This window comes from Hyperoodon ampullatus (genome assembly GCF_949752795.1).
Source record: "Hyperoodon ampullatus genome assembly, chromosome: 4".
Lineage (NCBI taxonomy): Eukaryota > Metazoa > Chordata > Mammalia > Artiodactyla > Ziphiidae > Hyperoodon > Hyperoodon ampullatus.
The window spans coordinates 112,214,940-112,238,923 of NC_136917.1; the positions used below are offsets into that span (position 1 = coordinate 112,214,940).

The window sequence follows — 23,984 nt, forward strand, 5'->3', positions numbered from 1 at the left end:
ATTTCAAACTTTTTCATTATTATTATATTTGTTATGTGATCAGTGATCTTTGATGTTACTGCCATGACTCACTGAAGGCTCAGATGATGGTTAGTGTTCTTTTAGCAATAAAATATTTTTAAATTAAGGTCTTAATTTTAAATTAAGGTCTATATTTAAAGGTCTTTTAAATTAAGGTCTAAAATATTTTTAAATTAAGGTCTGCTTTTTTTAAAAAAACACATAGTGCTATTGCACACTAAATAGACTGCAATGTAGTGTAAACATAATTTTTATATGCACTGGGAAACCAAAAGATTTGTGTGACTCGCTTTATTGAGACATGTGCTTTATTGCGGTGGTCTGGAACTGAACCCGCAGTATCTCTGATGTATGCCTATATATATGTGCCAGGGAAGGATTCACCTTATTGAAAGTTACCCTGTACGGTTGTCTGTTGGTGTCTCTAGGGGATTGGTTCCAGGATGCTATCGGATACCAAAATCCACCAATGCTCAAGTACCTTATATAAAATGACATTGTATATTACTTAGGCACATCCTCTTATATTCTTTAAATCATCACTAGATTATTTATAATATCTAATACTATGTAGATAGTTACTGGTACATGACAAATTCAAGTTTCACTTTTTGGAACTTCCTGAAAAATAAAAAAATTTTTTTTAATATTTTCCATTTGTGGTTAGTTGAATCCACAGATGCAGAACTGGCAGATATGGGAGTCCAACTGTAACTTTCAATATGAATCCTTTGTAAAGTGAATAGAGCATCTACTGAGTTCTAAGATGTTCATCTCCCCCCATGTTTAAATCAGAATGCATCAACCAGTCAGGGGTTCATGTAATGTGCCTAACTCCCTCCCCGAGAAGTTCTTTTTATAAAATAGTTCCTTAGAGTTAAGGAAGTTTACTTAATGGCTACTATGGATAAGGAACTGTGATGAGCACTTTTTACAGCGATTCACTGATTTAATTCTCAGGGTTGGAAGTCCATGTGAGCTTTTTATTCTTCCTGATAATTTGTGGCTCTTAGTTTGGTTGCTTGAGGGTTGGGGGGAAACCCTTGCCCTTGGGTCTGTACAGAACCAACACAGATGCAGTGTCCTTGGATGCCCAGAACCAGGCATAAGAGGTAACACCCTTAGCAGGCCTGTCCCCTCTACCCCACGGTGTGGAATCTGTGTGTAATGTATGTTTTCTTTTTCTAAAACCGGGATGGAGCTTGGAACAGCAAATATTTAATCAGAGCAGATTCCCCTCGCTAAATCCTGCCAGCTTGTTCAACTCGGAGGTTCTTTGCCTAAAAATATTCACCACGTACTGAAGGCTAAATGACTAAGTCACCCACAGAGCATAAAGCAGGTCTTAGTATTTGGAGCAGGGGGTTGTTTGCCTACTGATATTTTGGATGAAGTATGCAGTGCCACATACTCACCCTTTGATGAGCCTAAGGGCCTCTGGCGGTAAACAAGGGTTTTAGGGGAGGGGGGATTTGTGGGGGATGGTAGGGTAGGCGTTCAGGCCTGCTGGCAGTAGCGTTCTTCTTGAACTGATCTGAGAAGGAGAAGAGAGAAGTGGGTGTGGGGTAGGGAGGTGGAGAAGAGTCTAATCGGGAAAAATGGGCTGGTGTAGACGAAAGGGATGCTGCCATGCACATGTTACAGTGGAAGCGAGGGCGGCGGTGTGCAGCAGGGATTAGCTTTGCTGATAGAGTGGGACACGGAAGGGAGGGAAAAGAAGAGTTCCGTGAATATTACAGAGCAGTACATCCCATATGAACAAAACAGGAGTAAGTGAGGTGGCATGGCGCCTCCTTTTACAGATTTAATGCAATGTTACCTCCTTATTTTCGGTACCACTCATACGGATGCAGCTTTTGTTTCCTGCTAGAGGCTCTGAAACGTTCACTTGTGTGGCGTCCCCCATTACTTCAGAATATGAGGATCTTAACCATTGAGTTTGCTCACTCACTGTGAAACACTGCTAAAAATTCAAGGTCCTTCAGAAGGCCCTTCCTGACTTCTCATTACCTGGGTGAGGGCACTTCCTGTATCCTGTATCCTTATTGCTATACTGAAGCAATTTCCAGACCAGCCGTTCTCACTGGGATGCTCCAAGGCGCTTCCAACCCTATATGTTAAAAGCAAACTCCCGATCCGTTCTTTTCAGTTCCACTCTTAGTCCTCTGCCAACTCTACTCCCCCACCACCCCAAACAGCTTTAAAAGAGCAGAAGAGGGCTCCCCTGGTGGTGCAATGGTTGAGAGTCTGCCTGCCGATGCAGGGGACGCGGGTTCGTGCCCCGGTCCGGGAGGATCCCACATGCTGCGGAGCGGCTGGGCCCGTGAGCCATGGCCGCTGAGCCTACGTGTCCGGAGCCTGTGCTCCGCAACGGGAGAGGCCACAACAGTGAGAGGCCCACGTACCGCAAAAAAAAAAAAAAAAAAAAAGCAGAAGAGAACCCTCCCCCCATCCTTCACTTTCTCGCCATCCCTACAGTCCTGCCAACTATGACTTCTAGCCACAGAATTTCTGTTTTCTCTGCTAGTAGTTTACCTTCTTCGATTGTTATCTGGACTGTTAATCCAGTGGCCCTCTAATTTATCCTCCTGCCTCAAACCTGTCCCTTTCCCATATGTTCACCACTTTGCAGCCAAAGGCATTCCAGCTTAAATAGTTGTTTCCCTTACAGGGTGGGAACCAGACTCCTTAGCATGGCATATACCTGGCCCTTCCCACCAAGACCCTGCCTTCTTTTGAGCTTCATCTCTTGCCAAGGAATGCTTTTTTAGCATAAATATGTCCCATGCAATATTTAGTCTAAGTATGTCCCAAGTGTTGTTATATTAAAAAATTAGTTATTATTTATCCAAAATTTAAATTTAACTAGACATTCTGTATTTTATTAGGCTTAGTATTTTACCTGGCTTGGTCAAAAATATAGTAGTGTCTCTCTTTATGCATTTATTTCTTGCTCTGATCAAAAAGAAATTGGAGTTGCAGGAACTTGCTGACTGTGAAATATTTGGCATTTCTTTATGAAATCTTTTTTTTTTGGCTGTGCCACGTAGCATGCAGGATCTTAGTTCCCTGACCAGGGATCAGACCCGTGTCCCCTGCAGTGGAAGAGCAGAGCATAACCCCTGGACCTCCAGGGAAGTCCCATGAAATCTTTTATAGCTATTCATGGAAATGGAGCTATCCTAATAGAGTCTCAGTATTAATGCTTTTTTGCCCGAGACACTAATTTTGAAAAACATGCTTTGTTTGGAAAAGCGTGTTTGAGATTCGGGTGTAGTAATGCTTGCAGCCCTTTTTTGAGGGAGGGAACCCTCGTGGAGGAAGATGAACTGCAATTAAATGTAGTCTTCCTTCTGTTTATGGAAATCTTAATAACCTCCACTGTTGCTGTTTCTTTAGGATATTTTCTGGAGAAGAAACTAAATTATCATGCTTCAGTTTTACCTCTAATTTTATGTCATTTTTTTCCTGGTTTATTTTTGTTTTTTTTTTTTTGTCTTGTGAGTAAAGGCTGTAATGTGATTTTCAACTTATTTTCTGTTCTAAAGAGTGTTCAGCTTTGATGTTGGTAAGAAGCAAGTTTTTTTTTTTAAACACTGACTAAATCTTTATTTTCTGACATTAATAGAAACGTGCTGCTTGTTCTCATAATGAAGATTTTAATTATTTTGATAATGTAAGTGGGTGTTACATTAAAACCTTCTAATTGTACTAGAATAAACCATTATCAACATTTATCAGAAGATTAAGGTCCATAAATAAAGAGCTCCAGTGGATCAAGAAATAAAATCCAAAAAAAAAAAAAAAAATCCAAGTAACTGCCAATTCACAGAGAATAATACAAATGGCCATAAATTTAAGAAAAGATGTGAACCTTACTAGTAATGAGGAAGGTGGACATTAAAACAAGACAGTGGTTTTTTTTTTTTTTTTTTTTTTTTTTTTTTTTTTTTTTTTTTTTTTTTTTGCGGTAGGCGGGCCTCTCACTGTTGTGGCCTCTCCCCTTGCGGAGCACAGGCTCCGGAGCACAGGCTCAGCGGCCACGGCTCACGGGCCCAGCCGCTCCGCGGCATGTGGGATCCTCCCAGACCGGGGCACGAACCCGCGTCCCCTGCATCGGCAGGCGGACTCTCAACCACTGCGCCACCAGGGAAGCCCCAGTGGTTTTTAACCTTTAAATTTGGTGCTCAGGTTGGGAATGTGAGCAGTCTCAAATACTACTGGTAGGATGTAAAGGCAGCCTTTAAAAGTGTGATTTGACTTTATCTCGTGAAATTTTAAAATGTAGATACTACTTGACCCACTGATTTCATTTCCAGGTCAGGAGCTTATCCTATATAAATAATGGCATGTGTGCAATTATTCTCTATATTTATGCATTTCAAGAAAAATTATACCCGTGGGACTTCCCTGATGGTCCAGTGGGTAAGTCTCCGAGCTCCCAATGCAGGAGGCCTGGGTTCGATCCCTGGTTGGGGAACTAGATCCCACAGGCCGCAACTAAGAAATCTGCAGGCCGCAATGATAGATTCCACATGATAGATTCCGCATGTTGCGACTAAGACCGGTGCAGCAAAAATGAATGAATGAATAAAGAAAAATATACCTGTGTATTATAAGTATCATTTTTTAAAACTCTGATGCTGGATTTCAGAATTTATTAGGAGTAAGTGGAGGTGGAGTGGTATGTTATGAGCACTATATTTTTAAGAAAGATTCAGAGAAAGAAAGAGGTCTTCGGAAGAGAGACTTTCTTCTCAGTCTTAATTTCTCTCTGCACATGGTATATTTCACATTGGATTTTGCCTTGTAGGCTGAAAGAACACTCCATTGGCAGCTCTTCTTTTCCTAGTTTTAACAAATGACTTTTTCTCTTTTTCTTCAGATCCCTTTTTTCGAAGATATCTGTAAAGGCATTAAAGCTGGCGACACCTGTGAGAAGCTGGTGGGGTATTCTGCGGTATATAGAGTCTGTTTTGGAATGGCCTGTTTCTTCTTTATATTCTGCCTCCTGACCTTGAAAATCAACAACAGTAAAAGTTGTAGAGCCTATATTCACAATGGGTGAGTCTTTGTGGGGATCCTTTCACTGTTCCTTATATTCAGAGCAACATTCCAGGACCTCTTCCATTCTTCAGACCCTCTGACTGCTTTCCTCTAGTTGAAATTGTTGACACTGATTTTAGGGAAGGTGGAACTTATACTTACCACCACACAGTGGCCTAAGAACTGGAATCCTATTTGTAACACCTGGTACCATAATGAGAAATGCATTGGAGATAAGAGTTTATTTCTTGTACCAAGAGCTTCCCCAGGTCACTTCCACCCCTGCAACAAAATGGTTTTGCACAATCAGAGGCCACACCGAAGTCTGTCTAATTATGGGAAAAGGCAGTCTCCAGTCACTTAATTACTTCCCCTCCATTTGGAGAGAACAGAATCGTGAATTGACACGCTTACCTCTAAGAGGTCTTTTGTCCTTCCTTGAATATCATTTAAATACATTTCCTTTTTTTTTTTTTTCCTTCCCCTCCAGCTTTTGGTTCTTTAAACTTCTGCTGTTGGGGGCCATGTGCTCAGGAGCCTTCTTCATTCCAGATCAGGAGACCTTTCTAAATGGTACAAATGGGGTATTGGGGGTATCTATTTATTGTGTTTTTATTCACTTTATAAAACTGTTCGAAAGCGTAGTCCAGGGTGCCTTTGATATTGTAGGTTACTAACTTTCTTGTAGCTTAAAAAAAAAAATCCTGCCTCAGCTGCCCACACTTCACCCACCCTCTGTACTTCCTCCTCCCCCCGCCCCACTTCTCCCTCCCTGGGAGGGGTGAGAGGACCTTTAGTTACTCTACCGGTTGAAGAATTGAAATTAAGGTTATTAGCCTGAAGGGAATATGAAGCACTTAAAACTTGTTTGAAAACTAGTTTAGCATGTCAGCGTGACCCAGGGAGACCTTGTTCTTTCTGAGCACTGCACACAAGCCCAAGGCTTCTTAGCAGCTTTAAATCTGCTGTAGCTATAATGGGGTAAGAAAGGCATCCTCCAGACTATTGGCCTCTCCCTTTGCGGAGCACAGGCTCTGGACGCACAGGCTCAGCGGCCATGGCTCACGGGCCCAGCCGCTCCGCGGCATGTGGGATCTTCCTGGACCGGGGCACGAACCCAAGTCCCCTGCATCGGCAGGCGGACTCTCAACCACTGCGCCACCAGGGAAGCCCCAGACTATTTCTAAACTTGCCTTATGTGAAACTGTATAACACTGAATTATATTCCTTATTGATAGGACCTACCAAAGTTATTTAACATAAAGCATTCAATCATAGCTGAAACAAGGGGCCCTTCTTCATATGAGGTAGGGAGGAGAAGAAAAGCCTGAGTTTTAGAGGTTCAGAACACTGTTCAGACCCAAATGGATTCACTTTCCTTATTAAGATAGTAAAAATATTCACATTGTGAATAAGGAACAGCCACAGTCCCTCAAATAGCCACATATCAGGCTCCAGCTAGTTTCTTAGGGTCATACCAGTTTTATGTACTCCTTAAGGAAGTTGTATCCAAGTTGTCTTTTTACCTAAAATACTGGTAACTAGTTTTCTATTCTCCACAGAGGTCCTTGTATATATTAGAATAATATACTTAGAATGGGACGGGACCTAGCTGTCCATCCTCTAGCACAGCTCAGTTGTATTATAGACAGCCCAGAGATGTGATGCGCTTGTCCAAGGTTTGGGCTTCTCTGTGGCCGAGCCAGAAGTAGAACCTGAGTCCGTGGCCCCCCATTTGTACCTCATTTCCTCACTGGCCATTGGTGGGTCTCTATCCGGTAAAATTTGAATCCTTGTTTTTTCTGGCACTGTGTGATTTTACTTTTAAATTGAGGGTCATTGTTGATTTTATGAATTACTGCACCTGTTAGGATATCTGGCATTTATTTATAGCATGGAGGTGAAGCTTGGATGCTGTGGTGCCAGATTGCCTGTGTTCACATCCCAGCCCCACCCTTTACTGGCTATGGGACCTTGTCAACTTACGTGTAGGCTCTCAGTTTTTCTCATCTGTAGAGTGGGTGTAATAGTAGTACCCACCTTGTAGGGTTGTGTGAAAATTAAATGTGTTACTGGTACAGGGAGCCTGCAGTAAAAATTAACTGTAGTCATTACTCTCTTTTGAGTTAAACACTTGGGACAGTCACCTCATCTCCTTTCGGACGGTCTTCTTTTGCAGCCTGGCGCTATGTGGGGGCCATCGGAGGCTTCCTGTTCATAGGCATCCAGCTCCTCTTACTTGTGGAGTTTGCACATAAATGGAACAAGAACTGGTATGTGCCTTTATGGATAACTTCCACGTGAACTCACTCTCTGACTCAGAGAAAGTGCCCATTGTTGACAGAAGCTCTACCCCGAGTTGTATTGCCGGGGATTAGCAGCCTGCTTACACCAAAAGCAATTTTTGCTTTTCCTCTCCCTTCCTTCCTGCTCTTTGGACCTCTTCATTTACTCCTCTCCCATACTGTTTTTCTCCCCTTTCTACTTTTCCTTTTTCCACTTCATTTCTTTTCACTCTTTGGCTCTCTTTTCCCTGCACCTTCTCATTTGGGCTCTAAGACTTAGCCACACTCAACCCCACTGCTGGCACCTCGCAGCCCCCGCTCCATGCTTGCGTTAGTGGCTGAAAATTTGGGTAGGCTTTATCTTAGGCTCTCATCCTTAGGAGATTAAAAAGAAAAATGTACTTTGGATCTGGAGGTTCATTTTCTGCAAAGAATATTCAATGAAATAGTGCTTTTCTTTAAAAAATTTTTTTTGTTCCTTCTCAACTGCCTAAGAGGGAAAGGACCCCTTCATTAGGAAGATCTGTTGTTCTACCTTAGAAAGCCTCCCCGACTTAAAAAAAAAATACAGACCCTTTTTAAGTGCCTTGAAAATAGAATTCACATCCTGGAATACATGGGAAATGCCAAACTATTAATGGCTCGTTTTATTACTTGCTGAGCCACATTGAGGAAATGACAGCTAGACAAGGGTCCAGCTCCTTTGGTGCTAAGGCCAGGTTGGCTCTCTTTGTGACTCTGGGCAAAGCACTGAAGTGCTCTGTCTTACTTTACTTATAAAATATGAATGAAAATAACTGCCTGCTATATCCAGTAAGGCTTTTGTAATTTTGTAGATTTTGTAGGCATCACGTTATTTTGTACTGTTTGGGTAGGGGATCTGAAAGTTCTATATGAATGTGAATTTTATTTTTTATTTTGGACAAAACAAAATATACTGTCCAAATTCTCTCAAAACACTTTTCATCCTGATTATATTCTTCAGCTTGGTAGTAGTAGTAGTTGTTTTGTTTTGGTCTTGTTTTTTTGAAAATCGAATCATGAGATGCATGAGTGAAAAGATAGTATTAGCCATTTTATTATTTGGTAAATATTGGAGTAAGCACCCAAATACCATTTTAAAAATGTTTACAGCACATTGAATAATCATACAGGTAGCACTACAGGCGTGTTTTGGTGTTTTTTCAAATCTTTTTTTTTTTTTTGGGCGGGGGCCGCGCTGCGCGGCATGTGGGAATCTTAGCTCCCTGACCCAGGATTGAACCCGCGCCCCCTGCATTGGAAGTACAGAGTTGTAACCACTGGACTGCCGTGGAACTCCTCTCAAATCTTAATCTCTATGATAATACAGATTTCTAGGTCTGAGTACATATATAAGTTTATTATTGCATGCTGTCCTGCATTTGGAGTCATCCCTGAAACCTAGTATGTTTGGGGCTTCTACTAGATCTTGTTTCGAGGCAGCAAAGTTTTCCTAAAGATAAGTCAAATGGTTAACTATAGTTTTATGTGACCCTGTTCTCAGTTATGCAGAAGAAATATGCACAATAAATTGGAAATGCATTTTAATTGATTAAATACCATTCTTTCCATGGATGATGATTCTTTTTTTGGGGGGGGGCCGGGGGGCGCTGCACCATGTGGCTTGTGGGATTTTAGTTCCCAGACCAGGGATCAAACCCGGGCCCTTGGCAGTAAAAATGTGGAATCCTAACCACTGGACTACCAGGGAATTCCCTGGTGATTCTTATGTACTTTCATTCTGAATTTTTTATTTGACAAAAGGAATGCATCACCCTATTTTTTTTCTAAAATTTTTACAAATAAACTTTGAGCAAGGAACTTCATGATAAAATATTAATATCTTTGATACTGAGTGCCTGACTTGCCCATTAAATAGTATGCTCTCTTGAGAATACTTGTGCTTTTTTACTCTAACTTTAATGTTTTGATTGATTCTGAGGCCATTTTCTGGGACTAATTATCAATGCCAAGTTTTAACGGGCATTTTGGAAGAGTTTGATTGCTTTAAAAACTTTCCAGAAACCACCCAATAGGAATGGCTTAAGAGCTTTGCAACAATTGATGTTGCTGTTGTCCTGGCTTTGAGGCCAGTGTCCCAACAAAATCTCTTTTGTCCACATACAGCTGGTTGGTCTGCCTAAAATTAGGATTAAGCTAGGAAACGTACAAGTATTGTTATTTTTATGTAAATTCATCTAATTTAGTTTTTTTTGGTGTGTTTTTTAACAGAGATTCTTGCTTACAAGGTTAGTCTAGAAAATATAATGCTTGTATCACTCTTCATGGAACAACCAAAATTTTTCTTCCCTTTTCCTTTCTTTTTTTCTCCTTTTGTAAAGATCTTAAGGAGGAGAAGACCCCAAAGGCAGTAGGATAGAAAGGCCATGGGCCTGGACACAAATGCTGCAGATTTTAATGCCCCTGGCTCTCTGGCTGTTTTACTTGAGGCATATGACTTGGCCTCTCTGACCTCAGTTTTTTTACCTGAAAAATGTTGTGGTTGGGTGATGTTTAATGTGTTTTGTTCTTTTGTTAAAAGGTAAGCTGGGGCATATTAAAATTTTTTTAAGAGTTTGTCCGAGCAAAAATTGATTCAAATTGGGCACCCTCCAATCTGGCAGATAGAAAGGAGCTCCGAGGAGCTGTACAGAATAAAAGACGTTTGTTTATAGGCAGCAGAGAGCAGGAACAAGGAAGTTATATTAGGCAAAAAAGCAGGTTGGTTATTGTGAGGTAACTTTCCTTCAGGGTATGGCAGGCATCTACCAGTCAGGTGACATAACTAGTGCTGATCAGGGGATTCCTGATTGACTGGTTTAAGATTCCGTTTCTGGGAGAGCTGAAACTCTAAGTTGTGTTGGTTTGGCGATGTGGGGCTTAGCATAAGCGACTCCTTTCTAAGCCTGTTGTCTTGTTTTTGACACTTTCTAGGTCAATTTTTATAATTCAAAGCATCAGTTCTATATAAAAACTGAAATGACAAAAAGTAAACTATATTTAGGTGTTTCTTTTGGGGGGGGTTGCATTTTTTTAATTAATTAATTTTTTTTTTTGGCTGCATTGGGTCTTTAGTTGTGGCGAGTGGGGGCTACTCTTCGTTGCAGTGCGCGGGCTTCTCGTTGCGGTGGCTTCTCTTGTTGTGGAGCACAGGCTCTGGGCACACAGGCTCAGCAGTTGTGGCTCACGAGCTCTAGAGCTCAGGCTCAGTAGTTGTGGCACACGGGCTTAGTTGCTCCGCGGCACGTGGGATCTTCCCGGACCAGGGCTTGAACCCATGTCCCCTGCATTGGCAGGTGGATTCTTAACCACTGCGCCACCAGGGAAGCCCTATTTAGGTCTTTCTAATGAAGACCCATTTTACTTTATTTTATTTATTTATTAGATTTTCTAGATTTTAAATTAATGTTGTTCTTGGGTTTTGTTTACTCCTAACCCTCACCCGAAGCCTGAGCCCAGACATCTTTCCTAACCTGATAACCTGCTTGCTTCTGTGTCCATACACTCCTCCCCACTGCCCGGTCTTTCTCTAATCTCCATTCAAGTGCTTCTTATTGAGCACTGATTCAAAATTTTTGGAGTATGTTAACTGTGTGCCGGGCACCAAGAATATAAAGGTAAATAAGTCACAGCACTTATTTGGGGTGTCTATAGAAGATGTCATTGGGAGGACCCTGAGTCTGGAGCAGCAGGAATCACAGCCACTCTGCCACCATTGCTGCATCCAGTTATCCTCTAACAGTTGGCAGTTCTTGCACCAATATTCATTAAGCACCTATTATTTGCCAGGCACTCGACAGTAGGAGAGCAGCAGTGAATGCAACCGTGTCCTGCTCTGTGGAGCTTACATTCTCCTGGGGAGAGAGGGATAGATAATCAACTTATAATCAAGCAAATACATACTAGGTTCAATGGTGAAAAGTGCTCTGGAGAAAAAGAAAGGGTGTGGGAGTTGGGGTGAGCAGGGCAGGGAAAGGCTTTCATGACGAGGTGTGAGGGAGACGAAGGAAGTTGGGGAGAGCCTAAGGCAGGATTGTGCTGGCTTCTTTAAGGGGCACAGGGACATCCACTGTGGCTGGACCCCAGTGGTAAGGGAAGGGTGCAAGAGATGAAATCAGAGACAGCCCTGGGCCGACTCATGAAGGGCTTCGGGGAGCATCATGGAAGGGCACTAGAGAGGTGGAATCTAATGCACATTTTAAGTTGAGAAAAGATGAGAGGGGGTTACAGGTGCAAGTAAGGAGTCTAGTGGGAGATGATCCAGGTGAGGGACGAGGTAGCTTGGAGTCACACGGTAGCAGCAGTCAGATTCTGATACAGTATGAAGTTGGAAGCAGTGGAATTTGCTGCTGGGGATGGCATGGTGGTGGGGAGAGGAGAGGAGCAGGGAGAGAAAAAGACAGCGGTCAAGAGCAACTGCAGTTCTTTAATCTCCCCCCACCCCCACCCCAATGAGAAGAATGGAATCGCCATGTTCTGAGGTTGGGAAGATCACAGAAGAGCACGTCTGGGGATGGAGGTTTGAATATTGGGAAGTTAATCTGGACCTGCTAAGTTTGATGTGCAGATTAGACCTCCAAGTGGAGACATTAACAGTTGGATAATAAGAGCCTGGAGTTGAGGGGAGAGGTTAGGGTTGAAGATTTAACCTTGGGAATCTAAGCATAAATTAACTGTTAAGAAAGTCCTTCTTTTTTTTTTTTTGTTTGATGGTTTTGTTGTTTTTGTGGTACGCGGGCCTCTCACTGTTGTGGCCTCTCCCATTGCGGAGCACAGGCTCTGGACGCACAGGCTCAGTGGCCATGGCTCATGGGCCCAGCTGCTCCGCGGCATGTGGGATCTTCCTGGACCGGGGCACGAACCCGTATCCCCTGCATCGGCAGGCGGACTCTCAACCACTGCGCCACTAGGGAAGCCCAAGAAAGTCCTTCTTATAGTAATAACATAGCCCAAAAGACGAGTGAGGAAACAGCTGGACCCCACCTACACACAGGTCAGCAGTGTTCACCTTTTTCCACATAATCCGTTTTCTCTCCCTGTCATCGATTACCATTTGGCTCTTTCCTTTCTCTAGTTTCATGTTCTCTTCGTTTGCTTTGTGTGCCTTCTCTGTTAGAATAACTCTGTGGTCATCGGAGCACCTGGCTCAGTTTCAGGAATATGATGGTCATTGTCATTTTGGCCTTTCCTCCCTGTTTTCTTTGTCTCGGGCTGCAGTAACTTCATAATTGAAACATTTAGCTGGGTTGCTTGAACACTTTCCAGCTTTGTGCAGATAGTAAGTCTGTTGCTTTCTCTGTGAAGGTTTGGGAGAGTGTGGTTACAAAGGGCAATTGAATCCTAAGGCAGATGACAGTGATTCAGTCCATCCCCTGTTGTTCTGTCCTCTTCATTTAGCATCAATAAGCACCCTTTGTTCTGAACAGTTGCTGTAGATTGTTAAATCACTACTTATTTCTCCCATCCCTTTATTAATGTTTACATAAACCAGAGAGCACATTAACCTCTTTTAGATTCTTTTTTGTAAATCCCATTAAAATTTTTACTCTTTTCCCGGCTGATTTTATTCTCCTCTCCCCCCCCCCCTTTTTTTGGGGGGGGGCCATGCTGCGTGGCTTGCGGTATCTTAGTTCCCCAACCAGGAATTGAACCTGGGCCCCTGGCAGTGAGAGCACTGAGTCCTAATCACTGGACCACCAGGGAATTCCTGTCTTCACTTTTTCTAACGTCAGACTTCTCCTTCATCATACCTGGCATTGTTTGGGAGAAGCAGTACTAGTACAGATTCTCCTTTTCCGTGCAGAGACAGAAGAGCTGAGGTCAGCCAGTCTTTCTCCGGGTGAAGTTCATTTGCTTCTCTCTCCCTAAAGAGAAGATGAGCGTCAGCAGGAGCTGCTGGCGGCACTTGGCTAAGAGACTGGCACCTCCAGGCTCTGTGTTTATGGGGAAAACTCCAACTCCAGCAAAGAGCCACTTTTTAATACTGCCAAAACCTGTCCCAGGGTAATTGACATCCAGAATGGGGAAGCTAGAATAAAGTGTGTGGTGTATTCATTTTAGTTGATGAATACACTTGAGTCAAAGATGGTATTTTTTCAGTGTTTAGAAAAAAGGCTATGCTTGAGCCAAGAAGTTTTTGCATATTTACCTGTACCTTCTAGCTTCTAGTGGGTAAAATGATGGGCCTTCTGGATAACTCATTACTATGGGCTGGGGCCTGATGGCATTAGTGAATAATGCCTGAGGGATGGTAGATGCTGTCGGAGAATCAATTGACCTGTCTTCTCTCCCCTTCCTCTTCTCCACTTCCTGGAGAAACAGGACCGCAGGCACAGCTAGCAACAAGCTGTGGTACGCCTCTCTGTCCCTGGTGACTCTCATCATGTACTCCATCGCCACGGGAGGCTTGATTTTGATGGCAGTGTTTTATACACAGAAAGATGGTTGCGTGGAAAATAAAATTCTTCTGGGGATAAACGGAGGCCTGTGTCTGCTTATTTCAGTGGTAGCCATCTCACCCTGTGTCCAAAATCGTAAGCACAGTTTTTTTCCATTCTTCCTTATTCATATTATAAATGTCTTTGAGCAACACCCCTCCCTTTTTGGAAATTATGGTCATTCCTTAATTTACCATGGGTGGGTCAGCAATAGGAACGGTGGGACCCCAGTGTCCTCTTCAAGCCCCACACTGGGGCGAATGTAATAGTCACACATGCCTTGTGTCCAAGATTTGAGTGTAATGAAGCCAATAAATAAGGAGATAGATGTTGCCATTACATAATGTACTACAAGGAGCCTTTCAATGGAAAACACCTTTAGTGGATATTTAGCTCTTCCCTGTGATCTCTGTGTAAAACTTGAAAGAGTGAGAAGGCTACGGAAGGAGCTGTCCTGGGGCTCATCTTTCACTTAAGACCCCGTGGACCACAAATTGAGGACAGCGTGGTCCCAGAGTCAGGAAGCAGGAAATCCGATCCTGGCTCTGCCCGCAGCTAGCTCCGGGAGCTAACCTTTCTCATATCCCAGTCCTTCCTCTGCAAAGCCAACAGAAACCTGTGAGCCTGATCTTGCTCATGGTTGTTTCAAAGCCAAAAGGAAGAGATGATGGAAGTTCATTATTGAAATTGAGATGGTTATTACTCCTCTAGTTCCTTTAATTGATCAATTAAGAATTTCCTAAAACATTAGTATTCAGATTAAAATATTCTTTGGGTTAAATCCTACTTTTTGAAATAGTTATAATATTTTGAAATATTTGGTTTAATGCCATTAATTGGTAAGGTGAGTCTTATTCCCATGCCAAAGAGCAACATAAAAGGGCCTATTTTTTACCTTTATTGGTCATTATAATTTAATAATTATAACTCTGGGAATAAATTTAATCAAAGGGAAGACTGGGTAAAACTAAATCCTTTTATGTCTGCAGGTGGTTGAAAATTTCACCAAAAAAAGGATAAATTCCTTTTATCACATCTTGGTTACTCTCAACCATCTGGACAGTTTAATTTAAATATTGTAACACTGAAGCCCTTTTCCCAGTGAATGCTCAGTCCCATAGCCTTCTTCTTTGGTTTGGACCAGCTCTGGTATTCCCAAAGGTTTTTTTGTCCATTGACAGATATGGGCTTTCTCCCACTGTCATGGACTATGAGTGTCTGATGGCCTTGTCGAATCTGGAATCTAGGCCCTCCCTATAAAGTCCATCATTTACCCCACTAAACGATGTGATCTCACAAATAACGATGGTAAATTTTCTTTGGAGGTTTTGTGATTTAAGAACTAATGTTATGAACCTCAGGGAGACCAGGCAATTTGTTTCAGTACAGCTGTAGTTATTATCAAAATAGGGTGTTGGGAGAGAACTCGGTAGAACTTGTCGTCTCTAAAACAGCAGTTAGGTTCAGTGTATCACTCCCCGCCCCCTCCCCAAATGTTTTGGTGTCATCTGAGAAACACATTACGTACCTCTTCTTACCTTGAAGGGTGGGGCTCCAAGTTGGAGGGATATCATTCGGGGGAGACCTGTTTTTTTAAGGCACATATGGTTTCTCATCATTGATTTAAAACACTGTCTCTTCTCATTCTCCAGGACAGCCTCACTCTGGGTTACTGCAGTCGGGTCTCATCAGCTGCTACGTCACGTATCTCACGTTCTCAGCTCTGTCCAGCAAACCTGTAGAAGTAGGTAAGCCGACTTGTTAGGGAGCCTGTGCTTGCAGGATGAATATTGTCATTTGTGGAGTGAGCACTATGTCTCTGTGAGCTATCATTTAAGTATCAGGGATATGACACATCAAAATAGAGAGATGATCTAGACTTCTTCATTAAATGAGGTCCTCAACATGGGATATGAGCATGAAACTTCCTTCTCCTGAGTCTTCCTGCTGTTCAGGAAAGACATGAACTAAGGAGGGCTGTTGAGTTTGCTTTGAGGCCTAATCTGCATTTTCCTGCTCAGAAATACTCAAATGTTCAAGAAATAATCAAAAATATTCAAGAAAAATTTTTTTGCTCTTTTTTTATTATTATTTTTAGATGGTTATTAATTTTCTTTAGGTGATCATTTCTCTGACTGTAACAGAGTAGAAAGAGCATGGGAGTGGTTCTGCCACTTAAGTAACTTGTATGAAGTCACTTTTCTCTCCCTAGATATCTCGCCTTTAAAAAAAGATTTTATTTTATTATTATTATTTTTTTTGGTTGCATGTGGTCTTTGTTGCTGCATGCGGGCTTTCTCTAGTTGCAGGAGCAGGGGATGCTCTTTCTTGTGGTGCGTGGGCTTCTCATTGTGGTGGCTTCTCTTGTTGCGAAGCATGGGCTCTAGGCGCATGGGCTTCAGTAGTTGTGGTGTGCAGGCTCAGTAGTTGTGGCTCGTGGGCTCTAGAGCACAGGCTCAGTAGTTGTGGTGCATGGGCTTAGTTGCTCCATGGCATGTGGGATCCTCCTGGACCAGGGCTCGATCCTGTGTCCCCTGCATTAGCAGGTGGATTCTTAACCACTGCGCCACCAGGGAAGCCCCTAAAATAAGAATTTTAATTATTATTTTAAGAAGATAATTAAATAAAATTCTTCTTTTATAGGGTGTTTTTTAAGATTTCAATGAGTATGTGTGTGTATGTAAGTATAAGTACAGTTCCTGATATGTAGTAGGTGCTGTATAAAGGGTACCTATTATTCTTGTAGAGTAGTTGCAATGAATATTTGAGAACTGTAAAAGCACTATTATATTATAAGCTTTCCCAGTAAAGGACCAAATTTTCTTGTGTTGATTTCCAAACTCATTATATTTCATCATCTTTATCACTTTTGTGATATATAAATGTGTATATAAATGTATACTCATATACACGTGAATATGTTTGGGTACATTTTATCTTATATACATCAGGTGAAATGCATGTACTCTTTTTTCTCTAGAATAGAAAATTGAAGTTGTTTTCCTTTTTTAAATTTAGAAAGCAAATGCAAAGATAATTTGAAACTTTTAGCATATACATGTACTACATATGGGTCTTGCCTTTATAGCTATTTATAGTACAATGCAAATATAATTGTACGTCTTATATTAAGTATAGTCTATCCTGGATATAATTTTTTTTAATCTCTATCTTGACTCTAAGTTTATTTAAGTCTAGTCTATTTAAGACTTTTATGAGTGTTTTGACTATTTACGTATTAATCTCTGTTTTTAACTTAATGGGGTTTTTGGTTACAACATTTTTCTTTTTAATGGCAGGTATCACTTAAATACAGAAAAAAAACTTTTATTTTTAATTTTGGGTGGTACTACTTAAATAGCAAAGTTCATATTTTGGTCCGTTTTGTAAAGAAAATTTTCATTGGCCTAAGAATAAAGATTCCTTAAACCACAGCACACACAGTTAAGTTTACAGTTTCAAGTGGGAGCACCAGTAATAATTTTAGTCCAACCTTAAACTCTTAGAATGTACATGTTTATAAAATGGTTTCTAGCCTGTTATTTTATGTTTATGTTTCTTATTTTTGGGCAGAGTTGGCAAACAGATCCAGCTTGGGTGTTCAAAATTGAAGACTCTGTGATAGATAAAAAGTAAACGACTAGTGATGGTAATATGATAGAAATCTTTGTTATGTAGCCTCTCACAAGTTTTTAAAGCTCTAGACCACTTGAGGAGGTTCCCATGTTACAGCCGTAAGATGTCATGACTGTCCTATTACCAACAGTAAAATGACTTCTCATCTGGGTGCAGGCTGTCGGCCAGATAGCAGTTCCTGCAGGTTCCTGTTTGATGTAATAGTCTTGACACTCCTCCAGGGAGGATAGACATGGAGGATGCTCTCAGTTAGCTGCACGCTACCTGTTGCCCAATCAACTGAAAAATGACCTACGTTTACTCTTTACTATTGTTTCAATAGTTCTGAAAAATAGCACGACTCTTAGAAAGTCCTGGGACTGATGATCCCTTTAGCACTAAGCTGGAACCTGAGGGTCTTGCTCCGAGAGGCTTCCTGGGTGGCAGAGGGTGCTTCACAGTAGTAACAATCTAGTCTGAGTCGAGTGGGACAGTAGAGGAAAAGCTTCCAGTGCTGAGTCTTCACTGTTCTGCACTGCATGAATTTTCCCAAAGTGAATGCATCCCTGAGTTACAGCAGGCTTTTCTAATTTGGCTCTGATTCCTTTCCCTTTTCTTCACAAGTTCTAGATCAGCATGGGAAGAACGTCACCATCTGTGTGCCTGACTTTGGTCAGGACCTGTACAGAGACAAAAACTTGGTTGCTGGACTGGGTACCACTCTGTTGTGTGCATGCATCTTGTATTCCTGGTAAGTTTCAGGAGTTACCTAAGGCCATCTTTGCAGACTTTAAAAGTATAAGAGGAGAATTTAAATACGTTTTGGCAGTGTGAGGCAGCCAAACAAATACCATCTGAGGAAGAGGGAAAATGTAGCCCGAAGTAAAAAGGTGGTATTACAGCATGAAATCTAGGTGTTTGGACTTCATTTGCCTAACTTGTATTTCTATGCAGTAAATAAAATAAATATATATGGTACGTTGCAATCCTTTAACAGACGGTTGAGTACTACTTGCTAAAGCATTTTTGGAGAGTAAGGGAGCACAAAGTGAGGAAGAGGTGGTATGTGCCAGAATGTTTTGGCAACTTTCTACTCCAGCGGAAATACCGTTTGTTCTCTTGTTGATGGAAAGAGTACAAAGTACTCCATACACAGTCATTCTGTGCTTGGTCCAGGAAAGACAGGAAGCATCCCTTTTCTTTTATGCTGAAACCCACATTGCTATTAAGGAGGCGAAGTCATTCCTCCAAAAGTAGGTGTGATACATAAGCAGGCTGTGTTGCAGATGCTTGGGGTGAGGTTTATTCCACCTTCAAAATCTGTAGAAGATACGAGAAGGAGAAAAGTAAAGGGTAGGAATGATAAGTTTCTTACTTCAGGTACATATTTCACTGATGATCAAGCTTCCCTTTGACAGTAACCCTTTCATGTTTAGGTTTTACTCCTGTGTTTTACATTTCATTTGTTATATTTCTTCTTTATTTTTATTTAAAAAAATATATATACACATATATATATGTGTGTGTATATATATTTATTTATTTATTTTGGTTGTGCCGGGTCTTAGTTGCGGCATACGGGATCTTCGTTGCGGCATGTGGGCTCTTAGTTGTGGCATGCATGCGGGATCTAGTTCCCCAACCAGGGATCAAACCTGGGCCCCCTGCATTGAGAGCATGGAGTCTTACCCACCGGACCACCAGGGAAGTCCCTCATTTGTTATATTTCAGTGTCTAAAATTTCAGCTAGTCACAGGCACATGGTAATCTTCCTCTGGCCAAAACTGTACCATCCTGGTGGTCATGGCTTGTATAAATAGAATGTCTCTCTGAGCATGTTGGCTTTTTCTCTTAGAGCTTCTAACACCCCCTAATGCCATAGAGAGGGACCAACAGACATAGACATAGACGACAGACGTAGACAAGAGAACTGATTTTTATAAAGCATGTGTTCACAGTCATGCATCAAGCTTTCAAATGCGTGCAAGCTCTCAGCCTGTCTGTGATGTGGTGACAGCCTTTCCATGCTGCAGCAGAAGGGACTGTGGTGACCGGTTTCTGGCCTTGCACCGTTATTAATTCCATACTTGTTCACTGATTCAGGCCCTTATCAATGAATGTTTTCAGGAAACCCATAAAGGCCACCCACATTTTAATGCTGATTCTCAGCCCTTCCTTTCTTAAGTTTTTCCTTCCTGAGTCTGTTATTGTTGGGCTTTGGGGAGTAGTGTCAGCAACATGGCTAATTTTACGATTTGTCACTCACATTTTTTTCTGTATTGGTATGTAAAAAAATATTGGTAAATCCAGTGAGGAGAAAGTAGGTTACTAAACTATAAGTGTAGAATATTCCATTTTTAAAATAAAATATAGTTGTATTTACACATGTAGAAAAACTCCTGGAAGGAGATAAACCAAGCTTGTAAGAGTGGTGGTATTAGGGAGAACTTTTTTTTCTGTTTTTTTCTAAAAAAAAAAATATATATATATATATTTTTTACAATGAGCTAGTGTTTCTTTTTGTTTGTGCTATCAGAAAAAAAATGCTGTAAAGATATTGGATAGAATAAAATCATATGTTTTTGAGTTGCTGAATGCCTAATCCTGCATGATAAAAAATGTTTGTGCCCTTAGACAAAAATAGGGCATAGGTTTGCTCTAAGCCCATCAATGGAAAAGATGGCAAAAATGCTATTTAATGTGCTGATAGAACTGCCACCAGTGGTGTTGGTTTGTGGTGTGGAATTTCCACCCTGTTAGATTTTCACTGCCACCCTTGAGTGAGAAATAATGAATAAAACATTGCTCCTTTTGGAATTTAGAGGCACTTTAGTGGAGGTTGGTAAGGTCTAATCTGATATTCCCAAAAGATAACAACTTTCAAAGCTGACAGCTGCTACTTAACATCTGTCTAAATGCCAGTAACAAACGTTTTTGAATGCTGGTAATCAAACTGCAAAACCATAGCGTGCAAAGGAACGAGGAGACAGAAAACAGCAGCCACACCGAGTGGAGATGAGGAGTAGCCAGGCAGCTCCAGGGTATTGGTGTAACACACGGCACGAACACACTGCCTGGTGATGGCAGGTGATTCCTCAGGGGTCAGTGAAGTGCTGCCCAGGGTGGGGTGAGGGTGTCTGAGTGACTGATGTTTGCTCTGATTACCCACCACAGCTCTAGGAGGAATGGGCTTTGAGAACTTTATACCAAGCATCTTGGAGCTCAAGGGGTACTAAGTTCAGCCTAGGAGGGCCTTGAACAGGGAGGCGTGAGAGGCGGCCCAATTAGGAGTGTTTCAAATCTTGACTTTCCTAGACTCAGAGGATTGAGAGATTGGAAGATACTACAGAAGGAGGCTGCACTGCCTGGGCGAAAACTGTCATTTGAAGATGATTGCAGTAATATCTAGAATTCTCCATAGAATCTGTAGGAAGCCAGAAGATTGGGTGGTGTGTGCATTGAAGGGAGAAGAAATCACCTGTTTTCAGTGGAAGTCCAGGATTGCTTGGGATTGGGGTTAACTTTTTTTGGTAAGATCTTAGAGGCTCACTGTGCTATGTTCTCACCCAACTGGAGTCTCCTCACCCCCGACACACACTCTCTCTCTCTGAAACACTTCTTTAGGAGGCTCTCATGATGACCTCCAGTCTCAGTTTCTGGCTCTCTGTCCCAAGTCCTGCTTCTGGGCACTCACTATGAGGCTGTTTTACTCTTGGCTGTCTTAGCTTGGAAGAAGGGCTCAGCCAAAACTCACTCGCCAGCTTTCCAACTGAGGCTGCCCTTTCTCCCAAAGCCTCTTCTACTGTACCCAGGCATTATGCTGTAAAGAAATGTCACAGCCCAGACCCTGTCAGGAGTCCCCCGATGGCTCTTTCTATAAGCGGATGCCCCTGTACCCCCTTAGGCCTGGATCCTTGCTGTCATAGGCCCTGGCCTCCCCCAGCTATTCCTTAAGTCCCTCCTTGGTCTCTAGATTTTGATTGAAATTGTTATTCTGTTGGCTTCAAGTTCACAAACTGTCAGATGAGACAGGATCATGGAGTCGATCACGTTCAATTCCCTCTTGGGAATTCTCTGGCGGTCCAGTGGTTAGGACTCTGTCCTTTCATTGCTGAGGGCCCAGGTTTCATCCCTGGTTGGGAAGCTAAGATCCCACAAGCTGTGCACCCCACCCCACCCCCAAAAAGAAGAGTTCAATTCCCTCGTTGTACACATAAGGAAAATTGAGATGTGGAGACTGCTCCTATATTTCTCCCCCAGTTCAGGAAACATTTCCTTACATCTCCTTTGCTGGTGTATTGGGAGAGACAGGTTCATAGTCATTTTTTCCCCCCCGGGAAGACTTGGAGTAAGATCCTTCACTTAGGTGGAATTGCTGGATGACTTGCATAATTGCATTATTAGGAGGCATTTGTGCTGTAAAATGTTCCCTGGCTATTTCAGTTTTAGCTATGCTTAAGAGGAAAAAAATAACTCTTTTTTCAGCTGTCTTAGGAATTTGAGTACAAAATTGGAAAAACTAAGAATCTTTAATAAAGGTCAAACAACTTGCTAGTTCCAAATGGGACATTTCACAGCACTATAGCAGAACATATGGAAATAGGTGCAAGATTGGTAAGATGGCACTGGAGAGATTGGTTTAAATGGAGAAAAGTTGGCAAATCAAGGAGGGTTATCTATTCTTTTGGTGTGTTCTGGACCTACTGCTTTTATTTAAGAAGGAGGGGGGGAGTACCTTTTGGGAATCCTGTTACTCCCTAACCTGCCAGCTAGAAGTTTTCATGTCTCTGCATCAGGAACATGTTGAGGGCCCCTTTCCACCAACTCTTGTTTCCACTGGGAACATAACTGAACTTGATTATGCCAAGTCTGAGAACAGTCACGGGATCTCTCAAGGGCCCTGTAAGTTTGTCAGGGGCAGAATCTGTGGTCTCCGATAGGAAAGTCTGGACGTGTTGTCTAGAGATTTTCTGTGACCTAGTGGAGTTTGGCCAGTTCCAGAACCGCTGAAGCAGATGTGGAGGGGCACCTGCATTGCAAATCATTCTTCCAATATGGAAGAGATTCTGGACATGGAAGAGATTCTGGACATGACAGAGGTTGGGAGGGGTTGGGGGTAGCAGGGAGACATTTTTCTTTTTTGGTTGTCACAACAACTGCAAGATGCCCCTGGCTTTTGGTGAGTGAGGGCTCGAGATAGTAAACAAATAAGGTGATTAGACCTTCTGTGTCCACTGAAGCATTGTCCCAACCAAATGCTGTCAGGCTCCTCGCACCCCCACAGGAAGTACTGGGTTAAAGTCACTCAGGCCTTAGCCCTGGAAGGGAAGAGGTTATGGATAATCCGGGAATTGTTGTCTTGTGCTGACCAGATGGGTCTTAGTAATAGCCAGAGTGCAGACAATAAGAATTTCCTAGGCTTTTAAAGAGTTTGTAAAAACAATATTTTCTCAGTAATTTTAAGAAGAGTGTTTTGCGGGTAAAGGCCATGACTGAATAAAGACCTTATTTTATGGTAACATCTACTTATAGAAGTCACATGTCACTAATGATGAACTGATTATAGGTATTTTTAGGAGAACAAAAGCTTCCCCTTTTAAAGTGCTCTCTGATGATGGAAGCAAAGTGGCAGAGGTGCCAGGATCAAAAGCTTTGCTTTTATGAAACCATTTTATTCCCAAGAATTTGTGAAATGGAATATTTATTTGAACTTTTTTTTAAAGAATAAATATCATCTTTCAGATGAAAGTTCCAGATATTGATCTCTTCCTAAAGTTAAGTTACATTTTCCTCCATGGAAACGGAGGAAATCATAATTCATATGCACAAAATGTAGCATGCCCTTGAGTGCAGGAGCAAGGTGTATGTGTTTCTTGGGCGCACAGCCATTGGGAATCATTTCTATCATTCCTCAGACCAGGCTCAAAGTCAGAAGTGGGAGTGGAGTGGACCTCCATTAACATCCATCTGTTCAAAGCAGAAGTGAAAGTGATGCTATTGGACTTGAGTGGACCACAAAAGAAGCAATGCTCTTGGATCCCAGAGGACCTTTTTATGAGGAAAACTTTTTATTGTTTATTTGCATCTCATCGATCTCTTCTCTCCTTGGGAGAGAGGATGAGAATGAGCAGAGAAGGTAGTGCTGCGTCTTGCAGTTTATTTGGTTGAAATGAGTCTCCTAATTCCTGCCTCTCCACTAGCCCCTCCGCCCCCAGGCTAGCGCACTTGCTGCAGGAGGGCAGGGATTGTTGTGTGTTTCACTGAGTCCCCAGTGCTTAGAACAGGGCCTGGCACATGGCACACCTTCGGTAAATATTTGCTAAATCGATCTGTAAAGATTATTCATATATATTGAATATTTTTCTATTTGCTTAAAATGGTCCTTTTTTCCCCCCAGGAAAAATAAATACCTTTTTTTTTTTTTAACCCCTGTAAGCCAGATTTTATAACATTTTACCTCTCTAGGCATGGGGAGAGTGGCAGGAAGAATTTTTTTTAATCACACTGATAACTACTCTGTGCTGAATTTCCAAACAGAAAACCTTGTTCTGCCAAAGGC

General features: G+C 42.0%; 1 protein-coding gene across 1 annotated transcript in view; it reads left to right on the plus strand.

The window, feature by feature from the left end:
* Nucleotides 1-23,984, plus strand: part of SERINC5 (serine incorporator 5) — a gene marked incomplete at its 5' end in the record, with an annotated part of 71,794 nt that overhangs the window by 39,228 nt on the left and 8,582 nt on the right. Inside the window, 6 exons of the mRNA XM_079701600.1 lie at nucleotides 4,907-5,085; nucleotides 5,558-5,640; nucleotides 7,247-7,340; nucleotides 13,695-13,906; nucleotides 15,463-15,558; nucleotides 18,050-18,176. Coding sequence (XP_079557726.1) covers nucleotides 4,907-5,085; nucleotides 5,558-5,640; nucleotides 7,247-7,340; nucleotides 13,695-13,906; nucleotides 15,463-15,558; nucleotides 18,050-18,176 — 791 coding nt within the window. The remainder of the gene's footprint in view (nucleotides 1-4,906; nucleotides 5,086-5,557; nucleotides 5,641-7,246; nucleotides 7,341-13,694; nucleotides 13,907-15,462; nucleotides 15,559-18,049; nucleotides 18,177-23,984) is intronic.